Genomic DNA, 14,866 nt, shown 5'->3' on the forward strand with positions numbered 1-14,866 from the left:
AGCTCTAGACAATACCTATTTTCCCTTGGATTGTGAATAATGCATAAGGTTGTTTCGGAACTTAAAGTGACTTTGATAACATGCTGATACAAAGAATTGAGACTGAGTGAAATTATGGTGGGCCATTCCTTTTGGAGAAATATATAAAAAGGTAGGCAATAATTAGGTTTTTTTAAAGCAGTTTGGTCCTCAATTATTATATAAATTGGTGAATTTCTTTAATCGAAGGAAAAATAGGAAAGGTTTTAAAACTTTGGAATGAATTTTATTCAAGGATTTCTTTTTGTTTTTAATAGCTTCGAGGTTTTCTATCATGTTTGCTTGTAGTCTTAATATAACTTTCTTTATTACCTCTTTTCGACGTAAACGCTTCTTATTATATTTTTCTGTCACTTATTTCGAATAATTTAAAAAAAATATTATTTTAATTTTTATCCAATTTTTATCTTAAAGCAGACAGCTCTTCTTTCACAGAACACTTTTATTTTATCCCATAGTCAATTCAGTGTTCAAAGTGTTATCTTCTACCGATAGCGGGTAACCTAGGATAATAGGAGTCTTCTTTGAAGAATACTCGATATTTCTCAATGTGTTTTTATGTGCGCGACACAAGTTTACTTGGTGTCTGCGTGGACAGCTACGATTAATCGGTGACCTTAATTTCGGAGCTTTTCCGCTTAAAAAAATCTGCAAATAGTGTTATTAGTTAACTTGTTGGCTTTATATATAAATAAAGCAACAAGATGTTTTTATTCGTTTTTCAGCAATCATGGTCAAGTCGAAGTCTCTCGCAATTTTATTTTATCATATTTGTGCGCATGGCTGGCTGAGTTATGCCGCTGTACCACCCACGGCCTATATTGGTAGGTACGGTGTTATTCAGGTAAAAGGGATGGGATTAAATCGAGTGGGAGCGAAGATTTAATAACCAGTCCTTTGCCACCCCAAAAAGATCATCGAAAGAATCGTACCTTGAGTCTCATTAAAATTGAAAATTTTGTAATGACTTCTGGACGATTTTGGTGCTCCCAGCGAAGGTCTGAAAATGTCTCTTATAACAAAACACATGTTTCTTTTCAGCGTTTTTCTCGGAAGAGAAGGACCAGCAATCACGTGCTGCCGTACAATCCGCTATCAATCAAGTGAACTCGGACACAGGCCTTCTCGCCTCAACAACGCTCAGACTTGTAGAAGGAACCGAGAACACGACATCTCTAGCCTATGGTGAGTTGTCATCACAGCTTACATCAACAACAATGATATGTACCTGCTAACAAACATCATCATCACAACAAATCGTCACAATTATCACTATCATTACATTGACATCGTCGTCATCTTCAACACCCCATCTACATCATCTTCGCTACATCACCACTACTACCTCCATTTTCATCCCTACTACTTCAGTTTTTTGGAGGGGGAGGGGGCGCCTTATCAAAAATAACAGTAAGAAACACTACTTGGCTGAAATTTTGAGCATTGAACGTAATTTTTGATGGTAGGAGATTATACGATCTTTCAAAATTATTTTACTTGCGGGGAGGGGGGGTGGGGGGGGAATTACAATGCCTCTCAAAATAGTTGGGCCAAGGGCGGTAGACTCACATTGTCTCTGCCCCTGCTACGCCGTAACTTGCCAAAGGCGTCAACCCAGTCATGACTGTTTTTTGCCTTGCAGCTGCTAACCTCACCTCGCATGGGGCCCTGGCCATACTGACCGACTCACAGCCCTCTCCTTCTCTTGACTTGCTGAGTGCAATGCTTGCTGTTCCCATGGTAACCACCCAGCCAATCGCAGCAAACTCTACTCTCAGCAAGCGAGGCATCTCATTGGCTCCAAGTCGTGATGACGTTTTGAAGGCGATCGCTGATATTGTCAAGCACTACAAGTGGTCAAGTCTGCTTGTGCTCAGCGATGGTAGGTCATGGTGGGCTATGCTCGGTTTACCATAAGCGAAAGGAAATGTTGGCGAGTTGCTTCACACCATCCCGAACTATTTAGCGAGAGATCGGTGCTGTTTGCACGCGGCTTTACGTCCTCTTTTTAGCTTTCCATTTCTTTCTGTCTTCGCTGTTTAAAGAGCCCTTGTCACTTGTTATTGTTTTCATCCTATATTTTAGAAGACGAAATATTAAGATGTAAAACCAGTTTTATATGTCATTTATCAATTTCAATCTTAAATATCGCAATCGCTCTCCCAAATCAGCCGATGGAAATGGATGCTTTTTCTCACTTGGTATTTTGCTGGGATGACAAAATGGCGGCTGACGACAGAGACGCATTAAGTTCCCTATTTCTCTTCCCAGTGCGCTGGTCCGAGCAAGCCCGCCGACTGCACTCCCTCCTCCCCTCTGATATCGAGAAAGCAGATGTGAACATTGTGCTGGACTATCCCGGGAAACTGTACGAGGAAACCAAGTCCGTACTCAATAAACTAAACAACAAGCTGGTGGAGGCGATCATCTTGCTTTGTGACGCGAAATATGTCTCTGTCGTCATGGACGGGGTAAGTGCTGGTCTACCTTGAAGCGGAAATCAATGGCTGTCGTTTTTCTAAATGGTTTTAAAGAGCCTGGGGCGAGCGCGTGGGAGACCTGTGATATTCTAAAACGCTAGGGACTATGCTCCATTTCTAAGATTGCTGCCAGCAAAATCGTAGTAAACACGAATTCCTGCAAGTTTACGTGGGAATTATCGACTTACAAAGCTCTAGACCAAAAAAAGCGAAAAAAAGATCGAAGCGGACTCCCAAATATGGTACATAGTTCTTAATAAGGAAATGGCCGAGCGAGCTAAAAAAAAGAACGACAGTTTTTAAAACTTAACAATCTCTGATGATTTTTAACTGAAAACGCGAAAAATATTTCTAAATTGTAAAAGTATTGCGTTATTTTTTTCAGTTTCTTCGAGGATGTTAAATAGCGCGGATTTTGTCTCTTGTCAGTTTAGGTTTCTGTCGGCCCGACGGGAAATCACAGGTAGCCGAGGCTCATTCCTTTTGACGATTTACTAGAGAATATATGGTGACTTTTGGGCGTATGATTTTTGTCTTTAAGATTTAAAAATCTTAATAAATACTTCTTTAAATACTGACAGTGTTTGTTTGGTGTCCTTAATGTTCTTCCGACTGGGTTCCAGCTATTTTCGTTGGGTTTAACTAGCCTTTCACCAGCCATACATGGCTGGTGGGGAAATATCTACCTGTGGGGAAATATCTATTATTAAGGAAAATAAACACAGAAATGTCGCGCAATATATTCTGATTCTGATTTCTGATTCAATCCCCTGATGAGTGGGCAACCACGAAACAGACCTGTAGGAAAACCTATGTAGTTTGTATTTTTCTCAAACCAACACTATACACCGCTCTACTTTCGAGTATTGAGCACTTTCTATGAAAGCCTTCAACCATCATTTTCTATATATATATATATATATATATATATATATATATATATATATATATATATATATATATATATATCTGTCCCTGACTGATAACGCATTTTCTTTTACAGGTTCATTCTCCGTCATCTAGAGTGGTAGAGCGGTCACATAATTGGATATTAGCGGACATGGTAAGGTCAACACACAAGATTTTGGCACGGGAATACTCGTCATAAAATGAAATGACCCTAAAAGTTGCCTAAAGAGAGTTGTCCCCTCTTATTTTTCTCAACGCTTTCATGTCACGAGAAATCTGCGTAACGGTCAGTTTATCAAGGTAACAGAGACGTGGAGGAGGGGTAGGTGGGGAGGGGGAGGTGGGGGAGGGGTAGGTGGGGAGATGTTGGGCGTCACGGATCTGCACAGCGGACGGTTTATCAAGGTCAACACAAAAAATTTTTGCACGGGAATGACACCAAAAATTACCTGAAAAGAGTTGTCACATCTTAATTTTAATTTAACGCTTTTCAATCGTTGAACGCGTGTTTTAGAAAGCTTTTGGAAATCCTTCATCCTAATAAAAGAAAAAAATCCGAAAGATGCCATATGTCCCCCCTCCCCCCACCCTGGGTCGGCAACAGCATTGATAGTCTTATTTACAGCGCTAGACTGGTTATGATCCGTAGTGATTGAAGATGGCGGAGAATTAATTGATTATTTAATAAGTAGACAGACCGACACCTTCATTTCGTTACAGCTTCCCTCTTTCAACATGATCGTCGAGAAAAGCCAGATCGTTGTCGGTCTCACGCCATCTATATCTGCCAATCAGCACACAACACGTCTGACGTCAGACTTATCAACCAATGAGACCACGACTAAGGTAATTGCAAGAATCGTGGGAGGGTGGGGGTACCACGTTGTCAGCCAACCAGCACTCGGCAAGACTTATCAGCAAGGAAAACAATAAAAGTGCAATCTTTACCCCAGTAAACCAAAAGGATAAAAGACCTCGCTCCGAGCTAGACTTGACTCAAGTTGCTCTCGGTGCCTACAATGCAAGTAGTGTCCTCAGGCGAAGGCCTCGTTATCTCTACAGCTCTGAGAAACCTATGCGTTTCAAAACGGTGTTCAGTGTCGTAATGGTAGTGTTGGCCACAGGAAATAAGAAAATATATAGAGACAGGGGTGCATGATTTTGCATACAGGCCCGTAGCCAGGGGGGGGGGGGGTTCGGACGAACCACCCACCACCCGGCATGAAGGTCCGCTCAGAGCAAAATTATAACGTTTGGCTGGATATACCGTGCACATCAATATGTCCTTAAAATTACTATAAATATCTTTTTTATAATAATTATCTTTATTATTATCGCTATATGTTGAAAAAGCACCCTATTAATAAAATTTCAAACAGAAGATTGAATTTATTTGAAGTATTGATTGCCTAATGTTGAAAGGTGAGGAGAGGGGTATACCGGAAATTTGGTCCACTGAAATGAAAAAACGAACAACCCCGCTCAAAATCCTCAAAATCACGAAATTATTACCTTTACCTACGGTACTTTAGTGAAACTGACTTTTTCCCTCGAAATTTTCCTGTTCTTAGAATTCCTCGTACTTCTTGTACGACTCCGTGCTGACGTTTGCGCATGCCTTGGATGACGTCATCAAGAGCGGGCGATGGGTCTCGTATAGCCCTGTACACAACGTGGAGAAATCCAAGAATGCCATAACCGTACTGGACACCATGAAAAAGGTCAGCGGTCTTTTTAAGGAAATTTGCTGCAAACTTCCTCTGTCTTTGCCAGCCGCCATTTTGCAAAATACCAAGTGTCTAAAAGCCATAAGGCTTGTATTAAACTAATTTCAGGCGTTAAGCAGGATAGTGTGCTCTACTCTCTAATATCCAAAAGGGTAGTGCCGATCAATACGCCATATGCTCTAAGATCAGGGAGTTGTAGTCGCCACGTTGAAGCGGGTCGCACAGACTGCTTTCCTAAATTTGCTTCCGTTAAATACGCTAAATATGTGTTGTGAATTATATTGTAGTAATCGCTGACTCTACCGGCAATTCAGTCTATTCATGTACTGCAGTCGGTTGAATTAAACAAACATTATTATTATTATATATCCATTTCCATCGGTTGATTTGGGGAAGCTTTTGTGAATTTCCGTTTAGAGTTAGCAAAAGAAGTATAAAACTTTGTTTCTAGATATTTATTTCCAGATTTTTAACGTAAAAACAGATGATTTTTAAAATAATTGCTTAAATTCCTTTCTAGATAAAGGTGGTGGGAACTACAGGTCAAATTCATTTTTCTTCCGAGGGAGAGAGGGGTGGAGAGATGCTGGACGTCATGAATCTGCGTAGCAGTCGTTTTATCAAGGTAAGAAAGAGATGGGGGGAAGGGTTTGGGAGAATCTGGTCGTCATGAATCTGTGTAGCGGTCGGTTTATCAAGGTAAGAGAAAAATGGGGAGGAGCGAGGTGGAAAGATTCTTAACGTCATGAGTCTGCACAGCGGTCTGTTTATCAAGGTAAGAGAGAGGTGGGGGGATTAATCTGGTCTTCATGAATTTGCACAGCAGTTCAGGTTTATTAAGGTAAAGGTTACGTTTGCGAAGCCCAAAAAAGATAATACAAGTTTGCTATATCAGATCTGTCAAAATTTGTGATTTTCCATTACCTCAGCAATTTGATTGGTAACTTTTGCAGGTAGGAACTTGGAACTCAACCCGACTGGTCAGCGGCAGCCTCGAGTCTGATACAAACCAAGATCACGTGGTCATTCCACTACAGTACCTGAACCGGAAGTTAAAAGTCGTCTTGGTAGAGGTAGGTCTGATCCGCCCTAGTCAAAGTGTAACGTTACGACAGACGGACGGACGGACAGACGGACGGACGGACGGAATATTTTCTTTGATTTGTAATCATCTCTGCAGGATCCTCCATTTGTGTTCTCGGAAGTCAAGGATGGAACCCGCCATTACACCGGTTACAGCATCGATCTAATTACCAAGATCGCCGAGCTGTTGTCGTTCAAGTTCTATATAGTGGAGTCACCGGATGGAAAATATGGCGGCAGAAACCCCGACGGCAGCTTTAACGGCATCGTCGGTGAACTTCAGAGACAGGTAGGGCTAAAAGTATGTAGGTAGCGACAAGTTCGGGTAAGGGACGGGCCATTTGGTATTTGACAAGAGACAGGTAGGGCTAAAAGTAAATGGGTAGCGACGACTCCGGGTAAGGGATGGGCTATTTGGTATTTGACGGGGGAAGTGGCTAGTTTTTTTCTCGATTTTTTCCCTGACAGTTTCGCTGCTGGATTTTTTTTCCGAGCGATATGGCGTTGTTTTTTTTTTCTGCCAGTCTTTGTTTGCTAGATTTTTATTTTCAGCTAGATGCTGGGGGGGGGGGGGGGGAGGGGGATCAGCCACTCTCGCCTTCATGATCATGAATGGTCTGTCCCTAAATTGGTGCTGGTACGACTGGTACGAAATGCCATGAAGGGGATAAGACTACGCGATCTTTCCTCTGGGTAAAACAAAGCGCAACCCGGTCCACGGGCAGCTTGTCTTCATTACTCAAAGTTATATTACAGTCAATGTCTTAACCATATTTGAATAGGTAGGGCCGCACTGTAGCTAGCGAAAGTTAGAGAAGAAAAGGGAGGGGAAAAATTGCAGAGGATCCTGAATCCCTGTGCCTAACGGCCAACCATAAAATTGTGTTCCGGTAGATAATACTAAATAATAGATTGGAGTAGCTAATCACTCTCATTGCAGCTGGGAAGCTGAATCACGAGAGAGCAGTTTCAGACGTGGTCGGGTTGAAGGCATGGGAAGGCGCCTTAGGCAGCCGCCATACAACTCATGTCTGATGACGGATCAAAGATCAAAATTGTTTTGTTGAGGGAGGGGAACCGGAGAACCCGGAGAAAAAAAACCTCGGGGCAAAGGCCAATTAAACACGAGGTTTCGCTTGAAAGGGAAAGCTCCCCCCACCCCCACCCTCCGGGGCTCAAGAACTATCAGTTATCAATCAGCCGTCAATGAGTCAACATTCCCTCCTCCCCTACCCAGAGATGTGACATGTCCATGTCCGCTTATCTTACCACTTTACTGATCCACCATACGCTAACACTCCTCACTCCTCTACCCAGAGATGTGACATGTCCGCTTATCTTACCACTTTACTGATCCACCATACACTAACACTCCTCACTCCTCTACCCAGAGATGTGACATGTCCGCTTATCTTACCACTTTACTGATCCACCATACCCTAACACTCCTCACTCCTCTACCCAGCGATGTGACATGTCCGCTTATCTTACCACTTTACTGATCCACCATACGCTAACACTCCTCACTCCTCTACCCAGAGATGTGACATGTCCGCTTATCTTACCACTTTACTGATCCACCATACGCTAACACTCCTCACTCCTCTACCCAGCGATGTGACATGTCCGCTTATCTTACCACTTTACTGATCCACCATACGCTAACACTCCTCACTCCTCTACCCAGCGATGTGACATGTCCGCTTATCTTACCACTTTACTGATCCACCATACGCTAACACTCCTCACTCCTCTACCCAGAGATGTGACATGTCCGCTTATCTTACCACTTTACTGATCCACCATACACTAACACTCCTCACTCCTCTACACAGAGATGTGACATGTCCGCTTATCTTACCACTTTACTGATCCACCATACACTAACACTCCTCACTCCTCTACCCAGAGATGTGACATGTCCGCTTATCTTACCACTTTACTGATCCACCATACGCTAACACTCCTCACTCCTCTACCCAGAGATGTGACATGTCCGCTTATCTTACCACTTTACTGATCCACCATACGCTAACACTCCTCACTCCTCTACCCAGCGATGTGACATGTCCACTTATCTTACCACTTTACTGATCCATCATACGCTAACACTCCTCACTCCTCTACCCAGCGATGTGACATGTCCGCTTATCTTACCACTTTACTGATCCATCATACGCTAACACTCCTCACTCCTCTACCCAGAGATGTGACATGTCCGCTTATCTTACCACTTTACTGATCCACCATACGCTAACACTCCTCACTCCTCTACCCAGAGATGTGACATGTCCGCTTATCTTACCACTTTACTGATCCACCATACACTAACACTCCTCACTCCTCTACACAGAGATGTGACATGTCCGCTTATCTTACCACTTTACTGATCCACCATACGCTAACACTCCTCACTCCTCTACCCAGAGATGTGACATGTCCACTTATCTTACCACTTTACTGATCCATCATACGCTAACACTCCTCACTCCTCTACCCAGAGATGTGACATGTCCTCTTATCTTACCACTTTACTGATCCACCATACGCTAACACTCCTCACTCCTCTACCCAGCGATGTGACATGTCCACTTATCTTACCACTTTACTGATCCATCATACGCTAACACTCCTCACTCCTCTACCCAGAGATGTGACATGTCCGCTTATCTTACCACTTTACTGATCCACCATACGCTAACACTCCTCACTCCTCTACCCAGAGATGTGACATGTCCGCTTACCTTACCACTTTACTGATCCACCATACACTAACACTCCTCACTCCTCTACCCAGAGATGTGACATGTCTGCTTATCTTACCACTTTACTGATCCACCATACACTAACACTCCTCACTCCTCTACCCAGAGATGCGACATGTCCGTGTCCCCCCTGACCATCAATTCGGGCCGACTGGAGTACCTCAGCTTTGCCAAGCCGTTCATGCAGTTCTCCATGGACCTGATAACGAGGCAGCCCGAGCCAAAGGGTGTGGACATCCTCGCTTTCATGATGCCTTACTCTATTCCTGTGTGGCTCATGACGTTTGCCTGCCTCGCATTCATGACCCTCATGTTGACCATCATCAACTACTTCAGTCCTTTTGGACACAGGTAGGACACGTGACAGCCGACGCAGCCTCGCTTTCATGATAACCTGGCGTGCTTCCCATAAAGACACTTATTTTCAGCTGTTAACGAGTGAGCCGTAAAATGGTGGTTCTGTGGAGTTTGAGCGCAAATGCGTTGCCTTTGACAAGCCCGGAGTTTGTTAAATGTCCTTATATTAAATTTCCTTATGTTAAATGTCCTTATATTAGCCTTATTTTGTTTTGGTTTGACCAAAATCGTGCTTCAAGCCCTATAAGGGTGATTAGCTTAAGCTTTATTGAAAATACACCAGCTATCACACCAGGTAATCTCGTGGTGTTGTTAATCCAGGTTGGGTAGCAATGACGGCACAGGCGAAGAGTTCACTTTGTTCAACAGCTTGTGGTTCTCGCTCGCCTCCACGCTACAACAGGGACCGGATGACACGCCAAAATGCCTTTCAGGTACACTTACATAAGTCACATCAAATGTGGGCATGAATTTACGGGATGAAAACGGTACAACCACACGTGTTTTTGTCTTGTGATTTGTTTTAATGGGGTGTTATGACGCCCTTTTTTATCCTACAACCATACCACTCCCCCAAGTAAATCCAACTAACTCTCTCCACCCGCAAGTAAATCCTTCTAACCCTCACCCTCCCCCAAATAAATCCTTCTAACCCTCACTCTCCCCCAAGTATATCCAACCAACTCTCTCCACCCCCAAGTAAATCCTACTAACTCTCCCCCTCCCTCAAATAAATCCTTCTAACCCTCACCCCCCCCCCAAGTAAATCCAACTAACTTTCACTCTCCCCCAAGTAAATCCAACTAACTTTCACTCTCCCCCAAGTAAATCCAACTAACTTTCACTCTCCCCCAAGTAAATCCAACTAACCCACACTCTCCCCCAAGTAAATCCAACTAATTCTCCCCCTCCCCTAAGTAAATCCAACTAATTCTCCCCCTCCCCCAAGTAAATCCTACTAACTCTCCCCCTCCCTCAAATAAATCCTTCTAACCCTCACCCCCCCCCCCCCCAAGTAAATCCAACTAACTCTTACTCTTCCCCAAGTAAATCCAACTAACTCTCACTCTCCCCCAAGTAAATCCTTCTAACCCTCCCCCTCCCCCAAGTAAATCCAACTAACTCTCCCCCTCCCCCAAGTAAATCCAACTAATTCTCCCTCTCCCCCAAGTAAATCCAACTAACTCTCACTCTCCCCCAAGTAAATCCAACTAACCTCACCCTTCCCCCAATCAAATAAAAATCTCTCTTCCCCAGGTCGCGTGATTGTCGGCTGCTTTTGGTTCTGTGTACTTATTTGGGTATCGACCTATACCGCCAACTTAGCCGCATTTTTCCAAGCGAGTTCTGAAGGCCACACAGTCCAAACTTTGAAAGAAGTCTTGGATGGTGATTACAACTTGCATATTCTCTCCGACACTGCTCTCCAAGATATCTTCCGGGTCTCAGAATTCTCTCTTTACTCGTAAGTACTTTACGACCAGCCCGTCGGACGTCTTTGGCCCGGCGCACACGGTGAGTAAAATTTCACGCGTTCACTTTGCTCACTGCCTCGCGAGGCCAAAAAACCCACAGGTGCGCATACGTCGATCGAACGAAATTACGTCTCGCGAGCAACTGAGACGAAATTCACAGCTGCTGGAGGTGTGAGTTTTTGGATGTTTATCATTTTGGCAGGGAGCAAACTGCACGCGTAAAGTTTTCCTCTCCGTGTGCGCCGGGCGTTATGTGTTTATTACACCATATCAGTTCTTACACTGCTCAAAAAGCTCTCCAGGACCTCAGCTTTCTCTTAACCTAGCATATGACCCCGCAGGACGTCTTTGATGTCTAAGTATTCTAAGGAATAATAGTTTGGATAATGATAAAATTTTAGAAACCTTTAGTCAGATTTTCTTTGCTTGAGGAACGACGAATTCGGCGCTTGAGCTACTGCAAATCTAAGGTGTTCGCCTTCGTCACTTTATCGTAAGATTTCTGGTCTCTAATATTACGGGGGGGGGAGGGGGTGTGAAAGAAAGGGTACCTATTCACGATGGTGCTACGGCACTGTTTCAAAAATGCCTTCTAAAAAGAAATATTTCATTTTGCTTCAGGGCCCTTTACAAGCGCATGGTCTCCCGCAAATTGTTCGTGAATTCCTCTAGTCAGGGCTTCGACCTTGTTCGCGCCGACAAAAAGAACCTCTTTATGGACGAAAACCCTTTCTCGGAATACCTGATCATGCAGAAACCATGTGATCTCGCTGCAGGTCTGTAAGCCTCAAAGAAATATACGTTGAAGAATGTTGATCAAGCAATCCTTTGTTAAAGTTTATCATTGAAAATACAATGGTCTATTCACAAGATAACTTCATAATAACAATTTACGAATGACGTCTAATACGTTATTGACGATATTTAATTGAAAATGTATTGGTTAGTCGCTTGAATTAGCCGATGGAAATGGATGCTTTGTGTGACATGAGCGGGAGCGTAAAATGGCGGCGTGATTGGCCTTCTTTAAGGAGATATGTGGTATTAAAAAGCCCAATCACGCCGCTGAAAAATATCAAAACGCGCAGAGCATTAAAGCTACGGATTTTTTTTCTCTAGTGAGAGGAGTATAAGAGGGGCTGACTCTTTTTTTCTATCATTCTTTAGCGAAAGGCTTTATGGGGGCCCAAAGCTACGGAATCGCGTTGCCAAAGGGAAGTCCCTACACCAATAACATCTCAATGGCGATCCTGCAGTTACAGGAGATAGGCTTTCTTGAGGAGCTCAGGCGAAAATGGTGGGATTATCGCAGTCAGTGTCGCACCTCTAGAACTGGTAAGCGTCTACTGTCTCTAACAACGGCTCTAGTATTGTCATTGGGTTGCCTGTGGTGTTCGTTGGGTTACCTGTGGTGTTTCTCTTGGGTTAGCTGTGGTGTTTTCTGCGATTATCAAAGCAATTTTAATACTGGTATTTATATTTTTTTGGGGGAGGGGTCACCTGAGGTTTTTGGTAACGAAGTTATCGGGTAACCTTACCTTGCGTATCCTGTGCCATTTTGCTTGTGGATTCGATAGTTGATCGGTTTGCAATAAGGTTTTCAAACTATTCGAAAAGAGTGCTTGCTACAAATGTTTGCTAATTGAAAGAACATGGTTCCCTATCGAAGAAAACGGGACAGAGAATCAAAACATTATTCTATCAACAGAAAAAACGACTGACCGCTTGGGAATGGAGCACATGGCCGGACTGTACACTGTTCTTGCAGTCGGGTGCGTCATCGGGATGCTATCAACACTTGGCGAGATCTGGTGGAGTAAGAAAGGAGAGAAAGTGAAGGAAAAGATGAAGAGCGTCATGCCTCAGATAGGGTAAGTTATACATAGCATAGGGTGGAGTAAGAAAGAAGAAAAAGTGAAGGAAAAGATGAAGAGCGTCATGCCTCAGATAGGGTAAGTTATACATAGCATAGGGTGGAGTAAGAAAGAAGAGAACGTGAAGATAAAGATAAAGAGCGTCATGCCTGAGATAGGATAAGTTATACATAGCATAGGGTGGAGTAAAAAAGGAGAGAAAGTGAAGATAAAGATGAAGAGCGTCATGCCTGAGATAGGATAAGTTATACATAGCATAGGGTGGAGTAAGAAAGGAGAGAAAGTAAAGAAAAAGATGAAGAGCGTCTTGCCTCAGATAGGGTAAGTTATACATAGCATAGGGTGGAGTAAGAAAGGAGAGAAAGTAAAGAAAAAGATGAAGAGCGTCTTGCCTCAGATAGGGTAGGTTATACATAGCATAGGGTAAAGTAAGAAAGAAGAGGACGTGAAGGAAAAGATTAAGAAAGCCATGCCAGTTGAGAATGACTAGGATAAGATGAAGAAATTCATAAACATCTTTTTGACTGAGGTCTTATTTTATTTCTTGATTTTGGATTACAATTATATGAAAAAAGACGATGTCAAGTTGACCGTTCGTCACCCTTCGGACTTACTGAAAGCGTCTCATTCCGTCGAGAATTTTAAAACATAATTAAAAATTATTTTTTCGAGAATAAATACACCACGTGGATGGTAATTATCATTTGTGAGTGTTCTTACACATAGCCCTATAAGGCGTCTAATTTCCACTGGAAGATTTGGTGACAATAATGTCTTTAACTAATATCCACTATTACTTTTCACAGATGGAAAAAGAAAACCAAGGTGGAAGCATTTGACGGGGACAAGTAGCTAGCTTTGCTAGATATTCATGCATGCTGCACGCGTTCAATGATTTTTTAGAACGATTGTTGTCAACCTGAATGCCTGAAACTCATCATAAACTCATTAAATTAATTTAAGATATGAAAGTGGTTATCCCGTTAGCCGTAAATATGTCAATGTAAAATGTCCATCGAGATAAACCTTAAACCTATTGTATGGACCTAAACAACCTATGAATAACATGTTTTTTAAACATTCATTTTTTTAAATGCCCTTGTTCTTCTGTGTACACCGACATGAACCTGAAAGCCTTTGCTAATCATCTGGAACTAATCTATATTGATGATGTTCTTCTTACAACTATCTTCCTTTCTACTTTTTTCTTAAAACACACTATGAATTATATATCTTATTATATCGGCAACTAGGGCATTTAGCCTGGTTTAAGGATGTATTAACGTTCTTTTAGCTCTCTCTTTAAGCATGCCTAATAATCAACATTATCGTTGAAGCAAACGAAATAAAAAAATGACTTAATAAAAGTTGTACCAGTGTCCTAATGAGTACGTTTTCTCTAAACTTCCTCACAACTTACCGACCCAGCGTCTCCCCGAGTTCGCCACAGGTTCCCCATGCTATGATTATTAGAAGGCGAGTTTTTTTAAGAGCCCCATTTGCGGTCGTTTTTAGCTTTTCCTTGTTGACTTTCGAAAGAAAAAAGTTGTAACGTGATTTCGCAAAACAGGACTACTGTTTCCTGATATATGATGCAAGAGCCTGTGTTTATGGGCCCCTGTGGTTATATTGTGCGTGGGCCTGGTACTTGTAACCGTCAAACCGGGCTTGATCCTCCCAATGGGCCCCTGTGGTTATATTGTGCGTGGGCCTGGTAGTTACCGCCAAACCGGGCTTGATCCTCCCTATGGGCCCCTGTGGTTATATTGTGCGTGGGCCTGGTTGTTACCGCCAAACCGGGCTTGATCCTCCCAATGGGCCCCTGTGGTTATATTGTGCGTGGGCCTGGTAGTTACCGCCAAACCGAGCTTGATCCTCCCAATGGGCCCCTGTGGTTATATTGTGCGTGGGCCTGGTAGTTACCGTCAAACCGAGCTTGATCCTCCCAATGGGCCCCTGTGGTTATATTGTGCGTGGGCCTGGTACTTGTAACCGTCAAACCGGGCTTGATCCTCCCAATGGGCCCCTGTGGTTATATTGTGCGTGGGCCTGGTAGTTACCGCCAAACCGGGCTTGATCCTCCCAATGGGCCACTGTGGTTATATTGTGAGTGGGCCTGGTAGTTACCGTCAAACCGGGCTTGATCCTCCCAATGGG

At 43.2% G+C, this 14,866-nt stretch overlaps 1 protein-coding gene across 2 annotated transcripts; it reads left to right on the plus strand.

Moving 5' to 3' along the window:
• The first annotated feature begins 22 nt into the window (after nucleotides 1-22).
• LOC5503773 (glutamate receptor 4) lies at nucleotides 23-14,076 on the plus strand. Of its 2 annotated transcripts, XM_048734462.1 has the most exons (18): nucleotides 23-151; nucleotides 765-863; nucleotides 1,081-1,224; nucleotides 1,682-1,921; nucleotides 2,311-2,510; nucleotides 3,523-3,582; nucleotides 4,149-4,274; nucleotides 5,000-5,149; nucleotides 5,676-5,780; nucleotides 6,109-6,228; nucleotides 6,336-6,527; nucleotides 9,110-9,354; nucleotides 9,682-9,794; nucleotides 10,618-10,825; nucleotides 11,457-11,611; nucleotides 12,003-12,170; nucleotides 12,544-12,706; nucleotides 13,516-14,076. In XM_048734462.1, the coding sequence occupies exons 2-18, from the start codon at nucleotides 770-772 to the stop codon at nucleotides 13,559-13,561; spliced, it is 2,529 nt and encodes an 842-aa protein (XP_048590419.1). In that variant the 5' UTR covers nucleotides 23-151; nucleotides 765-769; the 3' UTR covers nucleotides 13,562-14,076. The 2 variants fall into 2 exon arrangements, 1 of the variants encoding a protein (XP_048590419.1); XR_007314197.1 differs by lacking the exons at nucleotides 11,457-11,611; nucleotides 13,516-14,076 and having other exon boundaries at nucleotides 107-863; nucleotides 12,544-12,655.
• Nucleotides 14,077-14,866: the final 790 nt, after the last annotated feature.

The sequence above is a fragment of the Nematostella vectensis genome, chromosome 11 (genome assembly GCF_932526225.1).
Source record: "Nematostella vectensis chromosome 11, jaNemVect1.1, whole genome shotgun sequence".
Taxonomy (NCBI): Eukaryota; Metazoa; Cnidaria; class Anthozoa; order Actiniaria; family Edwardsiidae; genus Nematostella; species Nematostella vectensis.

Coding starts and splice junctions, on each gene's coding strand:
- LOC5503773 (XM_048734462.1), top strand. CDS start 770: ATGGTCAAGTCGAAGTCTCTCGCAATTTTATTTTATCATATTTGTGCG. Junction 864..1,080: donor ACCACCCACGGCCTATATTG/GTAGGTACGGTG, acceptor GTTTCTTTTCAG/CGTTTTTCTCGGAAGAGAAG. Junction 9,795..10,617: donor CACGCCAAAATGCCTTTCAG/GTACACTTACAT, acceptor TCTCTTCCCCAG/GTCGCGTGATTGTCGGCTGC.